Below are 8,718 nucleotides of genomic sequence, written 5' to 3'. Positions count from 1 at the left end.
GTGTCACAAGATGTAATTCCTTTCTCTGTCCATTAAAGCCACATCCTCCACAATTTTTCTTTATCAGTTTATAATAATCTGTTGCACTACATCTGCAAACAGGCTTTGCTATAAACAAGTACTGCTTTTCCTCTGCTCCCACATTTACTATTCCCACCACCGGACTGAAGAAAAACCTTTCCTTCCAGATGGTTGGATATAATTATTTCCTGAGTGAATAACATAGGATTCTTCCAGGCACTCACATGCACTCACACAAACACACACACAGATACACAGGTGAACAGCATAATTTACAACCAGAAATGAGCCACACTGATGAATTCAGCACCATGTATGTTTTAATCCACCTTCTTCCCCTGCCTCAGAGGGATTCTGACACACTGGTTTAGATGATCTAAGTTCAAGTGATAGAATCAGAAAATAAACTGTCATCATTAAATTAAATAGAGCTTTTGTTTTGCCTTTTACTTCACAGAGGATAAATCCATGTTCAACTCAAAAATAAAGGAGCAGAAGCAAAGTCATGTGCAAATAATGAAAAATATTGCAGACTGCTTGGGAGGGTGGTTCTGGGGACTGGGGAATATGTTCACAGGCATTGTTTGCTGCTGGTAGTCACAATGCCCTTTGTCTTCTGCGAATGTTATTGTGATTAAAAACTGGCTCAGCCAAATGAAGTGAGTCAGACAGTGCTTGTTTACAGGAATATTTGGAATGCATATATTTTCCATAATTTCTGGAGGCTGACAGTTATGAAACCTCTTCCTTTTATAGAGGGCCTTTGCATCTCTTTTTAGTATTCTTTTACTGAGCAGCTGAAATATGAAGTTATTTCCTCGGCGAGGAAAGCAGCATTCTCCAGCACATGTGCACCCTGTTTAGAAGAAACACACAGATGAAATAAGGGCATATCTGTCTGCGATATACACCAGACTTCCTTATTTTTCCTTTTACAGAAAATGCCTCAAAGCCAACACAAAAAAGAACAACAACAAAACAAACAAACAAACAAACAAAAACTGGGGAGATTGAAGACAAGTTTTTTCCCCATTTAACATGTATCTATAAAGTGAATTCCACAAGAGGGAGCTAGAAAACAAATTATCTCTCATGAAGCAGGTTGTTAAACCTTTCATAGAATGAAGGGGTGGACGTGCTAAGTGTGCCCCTTATCAACCAGAAGTGGCTGTGTGGCTGCTGTTTCGAGTCTCCTTCTATGATGTCTCTTTGTTGTATGGAAACATCAAGTCGTGCTTCAGCGCTTTGTAAAGATTGACAAAGGATTCCGCCCAAGTGTCCTTCTGGTGTCCCTGGGACTGAGCAGCCCTGTAGGCTGTATAGACCATGGTCAGCACTGTCCTTTCAAAGTCTTCTTTCTTGAGGACTCTTGGGTAAGAGGACAGCCTGCTACTCAGCCTGCGGATCTCTGTGATGCTCTTGGGAATAACCTCATTGCAGATGGTGTCAAACTCAGCAGCCTTCCTCAGCGAAGCCAGCTCCTCATCTTTGATGGAGATCCTCTGACCTTTGTCAATGTCAAGCTCAGCTAACAGAAACTGTCACAAAATCAGAACACAGAAAGCTGTTTATCTTCTGCAAGAGACTCTAGGCAAAGTTAACACAAATTAACAACACGTCTTTGAGGTTTTGTTATAGGTGAGATGAAGAAAAACCTCACATGCCACTGACTGAAGCTGGGGCAGATCAGAAAGTCTATATGTGAATGTTGGATTCCTCTATTACATCTCTAGGGAAACTAGAGACCAGCTATGGGGAAAGGAGAGAGAAAAAGAAAAAGCAGGTAGTCTTCTTTTGTCCAAAACATGCATGTGTTGCTGCTGGTATCACATGGGATTTAGAGATGAGGCAGCAAAACAACTGGGAAATACCATCTACTCTTACGGAGACAGCAGTGGCTTCCCAGCCCATCTTCCTTTCTTGAATATCCAGTGACAGTTTCTGAAGGTGTAGGATAGCTAGATTTGGCCCATGCCCATTCCTCAGCTGGGCTACTTTCCCTTAGCTAATCATACAACGTTGTTCCAGACTGTGTAGTACAATTGTAGTCTCCACTGCTGAGCAAGAGTGGACCTGAATATCTTTGAAGATAAGAGTCATGCCCTTGGAATTATTTTGCAGTGATTTATACTTGTTGTTTTAATTGTTTGAACAAGTAATTTGGGACTGAGACTCAGACCAAAGAATTAAAATGCATTGTGTTGTTAATATATGATTATTCTGGAAGAAAGGTACTTTCAGTGATAAGCTGTTTGCTCTGATTTTCCTTGTCTCTGTCTGTAAACTAGAACCCACACTTGAAGTACTGTGGGCAGCTGCTGCCTGCTTAAGTACTGAAAGAGCTGAATTTGGTGTATGTACGTCTGTTCTCTCCCTTCTGATGAGGTAGTATATAGGGTTAGGGTTCAATGAGTTCATGGCTGGGGTGATTAAAGGTGGCACGAAGACAGGTAATAGATAATCCTATCATGTACAGTAATGTCAGAACTTGGTTAGCACTTGAGGTACCATTTGCTTCTATATACTGAACCTCATAAAGCAGAATCACATCTTCCAGAGAGTTTTGTAGCACTGGATTAAGGAAGGCAGCTGAGGACCTCTTCAACCGTTGAGCAGCTGGGTAAAGCATAGCTGGAAAATAATAATGGGAAAAAAGAAATTCTATACAGTGCCAAACATGGGACTTTTTCAGTAGTTGATTGAGCTAAATAACTGCCTACTGTAAAAACACTATAAAGTACAATTTCTCACTATAAATAAATGGACCACATGGATTGTTTTGATTGTAATGTGCTGGGGGAAGAGGCCAGCTCTTTGTCTTGTATCCAGTATCCAGCAGAGTGTCATTTATGATCCAGACCTGGGACTCTGAGCCACAGCCTGAAACCTGTATTCCTCTCCTAGTTCAGCAAGGGGAAACCAATGCTGACCCTACATACAACCTGTGTTCTTCAGGCCATTCTCCAGCTGTCACAGTTCTAAGACTTTACATTTCTCCTTGTTTCTGCTGTCTAGAAGTTGATTTCTCTGTACTTGATAGCTCCTAGATTACCTCATTTGTCCCTGGTATTTATGTCTGGAAGAAGTGACTCATCCTTTGGAGATGTTTATGTCTCTTCATTAAGCCTGCTACCAGCTTGCACAAGACAGCTACATTCAGTGAGGTGAATCCCAATTTATTATGACCTTAATACTACGCAATCTTAAAGCTAGACACAGTCAATGATCAGATATTTATTCACTGCTTCAAAATGAACAGTTGAAATAAGAAAGCAAGCATACATATATCCCCTGAACCCAGCATACCAGTTGGGAAAAGACTTTGCAGAATCAATGACCTTGATAGTCAGGAGTATAGAAAACATCTGATGTGGTATTACAGACCACTTAAAGGCTTTGAGTTACTATAATTACCGGCCAAGTACTATTTAAGGATGCAAATTCCTTTTGGATTTTAGGGGAAAAAATATTTCATTCAGTCTTATACGCATATGATTTGGATGTTGATGTTTAGGGTTTGCTGGATTTCTTCTAATACGCAGGAAAAGGAAGGCTTTTTTTAAAGCCATGCTTGCATGATTATTGCTGCGTTTTCTCATAAGCTTCACTTCTAAACCTTAGCTGTTTTTCAACAGTGGCTAAATTTGGAAAATGGTTTAAAAAAGGAGAAAAAGTTTTGGAAGACACTATGATCTCCCTCACTGTCTTCCCCTCTCCTCTCCATCCCAATATATATATATTTACAAGTAACATTTAATAGAACATTCAGCTTATTTTAAATTTCTGAGAAGTTTAATCTCATCCTCAGTCAACCATATTTTTTCCATGAAATATTTTTACTAGCTCGATTTTGTCTTGTTTTGCCAAATTTCTCATGATGGATTTTGCACACTGTCTGTCGAAAACCTGAATGTTATTTAAAGATCTCTTTGCTGGACATGCAAAAAAATTCCGCAGTATCTGTAGTTATTTTGTGCAAAAATTGTCCCTGCTCCCTGACCATACAATTCCTCAGATAATTTGCTTCTCTGATTACTGAAGAAGAACACAAATATGCAGTTCTTTCTAAACTGTGTAGCCTAAATGCAGACCTGTTTCCTGGACTGTTGCCAACTGTTGACTTCGTTAATGTTTGACTTCTTAATGATATTTAAGTTCTAGTAATTCCAGGAGAAAAAAACTGTGCCCTAAGAGATTTACTTAATTAGGACCTTTGCTATCTGGCATATGGAAAATTAATTGGATAATACCAGGTATAAAGTAGTTCATGCTTGATCCAGGAGAGAGTATTTTTGACTTGAGCTAGCTGGGGAATATAGTATAGTTAAAATAGTTTGTGATATCGCAATAAAAAAAAAAAAACTTCAGCTGGATACTAAAAACTGTAAATACATAGGTTGCTCCGGAAGTAATGCCCCCGATTTATTTCTATGGAAACTACAGCAAATGGAAAGAGCACAATAACACTATTTGATATAGCAAATTCTCAGCTACATAACACTATTTTTCAATTTTGTCACCACCATTAGCTATGTATTTTTGCCAGCTACAAACAAGAGCCTGCATGCCACACCTGTAAAACTCTACACCACCCACCACCTCACTGTGCTCATCCAGTGTATGGTCTCCATAAACATTTAGCAAGCATCGATGAATGTCAGTTGGTGCCATTTTTTTCACATGGAAGAATTCAATTCAATTGCTTCATCTGCACTTCCATGTCAGACACCATTTTGTCAGACTGTCCCTGTGCTGCCCTTTGTCACATTGCAATAAAATGTAGGGGAATATTGGTAGAATGTTCAACCTCTACCATCACATCACCAACATCCGCCTCTGGTGTCATGCTCCAACATAATAAAATAGAAGGCATTACTTTCAGAGTAACCCTTGTAAATCCTGCAGTGATGAGAGTCAGGCAATTTATTAAAACACCTCCAGAGCCAGGTGCTTCGTATCAAATCCATGTGACTTAAGATTAAAACTTCCTTAAGAAACTGAATGGTGCATTGTATGTGACAAAAAGCCTGAAAGAGTGAATGCATCAAGTAATGGCACAGGTCACAAGTTGATTGAAGGTTCTGCTCTGAGGGTGAATTTGCTTTCCTGTAGTGAGACAATTCAGATCTAGTCCATTTAACCCTGTGTTTAGAGGACCATGGGAGGGAGGAAGTGATCAAAAGGACAGGCGTCATCTAGGGCAGTTCTTCACCTGGCAGTCAGTATGCCCTGTGTTGGTAGCAATCTCCTCTCTAGCATCCTCCCTATGGCCTTCCTGCTCTTGGAGAAGAAAACAGTTTGGGTTTCACAGCATCACAGAATTGTTTGAGTTGGGAGGGACACTTAAAGGGCATCTGGTCCAGCTCCCATGGAATGAACAGGGACACCCACAGGTAGATCAAGGTGCTTGGAGCCCCATCCAGCCTGACCTAGAGTGTCCCCAGTGATGGGGCACCCATTATCTCTCTGAGCAACCTGTTCCAGTGCCTCACCACCCCTGACCCAGCCAAACTGGCTAGTCACTGACAAGCAGGGGTATCCACATATTTTGCTGCTGTTCTATCATTGCTGTTCATCCCTCTTGCTGAGAGCTTTGCCGAGACATCCTAGAACTATTTCATCCTTCATTATTGGCAGTTGAGGAATGCAATCGAGTGCTTGTGAGGCACTTGAAACTTCGAGTACTAATTGCCGAGTAATTAAAACTTTTATCACTGGGCAATTAAATTTCTAATTACTAAGCAGCTGGCAGAAATCCAGCCCATAATGATGACGATTCATTTTTATATCTTTTATATGCCCTTTCAATGAAACAGCCCCAGAGTGCAAAGTACCTACACATATGCAGATGGATTACATCTGAAATATTCCATGAGCCATGGAAAATCTGTCCGTGGCATCTAGTTTTGGTGCTATTATGCTTATAATCATCCTACTCATTGCTCTTAGATTTCAGGCCAAGTGCAGTTTCCTACCAGAGACCTTGGCAGGAAGACTTTGGATTCAGCTCATCACCACACGAACAGAAATACCTAACTTAAGCAATCCTCAGGCTACTGAATAATGTATTATTGACTGAGCACTGACCTACTTACAAAATCACAGGTAACATCACGGAAGGCAGCTGAGTTTTCCTAACCAGCTGTTCCCAGGATAACATGGATTAGGTTAGGAGATTCAAACAGACTCAGACCTGAGCTGCTGAGTTGTAGAAAGGGCTTGTATGCATATCAGAACCATACCTCTATAGTAGTCAGATTAACACTGACTCCTTGATCTCATTATCTTGTTCCCACAGCATATTAAACTTTGTTACCGTTCTTGCAAACTCTACTCAGAAACTCTTTCTGAACTCATTTGTATTTGTCATGGTGATCTGATTTTCCTGCTCCACGTTTTATTTTATTCCTTCTCTTTCTCTCTCTTCCTGCGCAGTAGTTAAATCCTTCTACTGCCTCTCCCTTCACCATCCTCTTCATGAATTCACAAATTCCTCAGAGACCAAGTGAGCATTCAGAGCCAGTGCTCTCTGACTTTTGTCACACTGATATAACACACATAAGTTTAGCACAAAAACTGAGACAAGGAAAGATTTGCTGAGAGTTTCTGCATTTGGTGATTGCAAGTTCCATTTTAAATTCTTCTCCTGACCTTACTTCCACCCTCATCTACTTCCAGATCTGAGATAATTTAGATGAGCCATATCAATGAATAGCAGATTAGCTACCACCTCTTTCCTTCACTCAAACAGTTACCATTTCTTAGCCATTTTCTTCTCCTTGTCATAGAAAGATGCAGACCAATGTGCATCATTTTGCGGTGGTGATACAGCTGATTCATTTCAGTGGCTGTGAATGTCTGAAGAGATCCCTGATCAGTGCTGATAGAGAAGGCCAAACCCAGAGCTCTAATGCAATGGAGAAACTTCTGATTTATTGTCTTTAGTTCTATTACAAAAGTACCAAGTGATCTCCAACTGAGCTATGGGTACTCCTCTGCAAAGATTGAGTGGTCACATAATAAAAAGCTTATCATATATGAAGATGAGGTGGAACAAAAAGGTTTTGATTAATCTTATTGAAAGCATTTTCAATTGCATGAGGGCTGCTCTGAGAGTAAGGCTTCTTATTTTATTATATTGGCCCATGAAGCCAGAGGTTGTTGGTATGGCAGTATAGGTTGAATCATTCCACCAGTATTCCATTCTACTTTGTTGCCATGTGACAGATGGCAGAAGAAAGGCAGTCTGACAAATGGTGTCTGACATGGAAGTGTGGATGACTGAAAGGTGTGGAACTGAATTCCTCTTTGTGTAAAAAATGGCATCCAGTGACATTCATTAATACTTGCTGAATGTTTACAGAAACCGAACAGTGGATGTGAGCATGGTGAGGTAGTGGGCGGTGCATTTCAGCAGTGGCAACACAGCTGTGGGTTACCTCCTCTGGTGCAGATTTTTCTGAATGCATCGTGCAAGCTCTGTTCATGGTTGGTGAAAATGCACAGCTAATGGCGGTAACAAAATTGAAAAATAGTGTTTTGTAGCTGAGAATTTGCTCTTTCAAATAATGTCATTGTGCTCTTGTATTTGTTGTAGTTTTCAGGAAGCATTGCTTTCAGAGCAGCCTACATAAATCTGTGTACTAACAGGCCTGTTTTCCTTAAAATCCCTTCTTCAGAGAGTTCTTAGGAGTATTTCTGGATCTGGACATCCTCACTGCCCTCTGAGGCCTCAAGGGAGTAGAAAGATGGGAGCAGTGTCTGAACATGGCCACTTGCTCCCAAGCCTGACCCGGAGCAGCCTCATCCTGTGCCTAGGAATGTGCTACTGCACAATTGGAGCTGGTGTTCAGCCAACAAGTCTAGTCTTGAAGGTGGCTGAAAGTGATCTCAAAAAGTAGTGAGGGACTACCCATCTTCTTCCCCACTGTTCCCTGCAGGAGTGTAGCCACTCTTGCATGACTGCTCTAAATCAACTCCACTTCTCCTTAAGGACTATGTTTCTGAACAACAGCTACAGTAGGGTTTGCCAACTAATTGTCCTGCTTCTAACTATTTAGCTCACAACAGCTGAGATTTCTTTATTGTTTAAATGTGATGTCAAGTCTGAAGCTGTCAATAGATCAAAAGCTGGGGAAAGCTGGGGTGGGGCTTCTTGCAAGGGCAGGTAGCAACAGGACAAGGGGAAACTGCTTTAAAGTGGAAGAGGGTAGATTTAGATTAGGTAATAGGAAGAAATTCTTTACTGTGATGATGGTGAGACACTGGAACAGATTGTCCGGCAAGACTGTGGATGCCGCCTCCCTGGAGGCATTCAAGGCCAGTCTGGATGGGGCTTTGAACAACCTGGTGTAGAGGGAGGTGTCCCTGCCTATAGCAGGAGGGTTGGAATTAGATTATCTTAAAGGTCCCTTCCAACCCAAACCATTCCATGATTCTGTGATTTGTTTTAAAGATGCTTTCATCTTTCTTAAGAACTTTGTCATAATTTTCTGGACCTCATTAGCCATATACTAAACACTTGTTACTGTCATAGAATCATTAGAATCATAGAATCATAGAATCATCTAGTTCCACTGGTTAGTTGTGAGAAGTTGCTACACGCTTGGTGGTACATCCAGCTTGACGCCTCACAGCAAAAATTTCCCTTTCTTGCCTAAAGCTTTTGAAGTCATGACTTCCAGGCCTCAAAAAAAA

General features: G+C 40.9%; 1 protein-coding gene across 1 annotated transcript; it reads right to left on the bottom strand.

Moving 5' to 3' along the window:
* Positions 1 to 323: 323 nt before the first annotated feature.
* On the bottom strand, positions 324 to 3,698 carry FAM180A (family with sequence similarity 180 member A). The gene is made up of 2 exons (XM_010714576.3): positions 2,552 to 3,698; positions 324 to 1,559 (listed from the first exon to the last, which is right to left on the bottom strand). Exons 1-2 carry the CDS (start codon positions 2,648 to 2,650, stop codon positions 1,218 to 1,220), a joined length of 441 nt encoding a protein of 146 aa, XP_010712878.1. The 5' UTR covers positions 2,651 to 3,698; the 3' UTR covers positions 324 to 1,217.
* Positions 3,699 to 8,718: the final 5,020 nt, after the last annotated feature.

The sequence above is a fragment of the Meleagris gallopavo genome, chromosome 1, assembly GCF_000146605.3.
Source record: "Meleagris gallopavo isolate NT-WF06-2002-E0010 breed Aviagen turkey brand Nicholas breeding stock chromosome 1, Turkey_5.1, whole genome shotgun sequence".
In the NCBI taxonomy this organism is placed as follows: Eukaryota; Metazoa; Chordata; class Aves; order Galliformes; family Phasianidae; genus Meleagris; species Meleagris gallopavo.
Note: the sequence above shows the minus strand (reverse complement) of the source record. Positions and strands in the feature narration are given on the sequence as shown.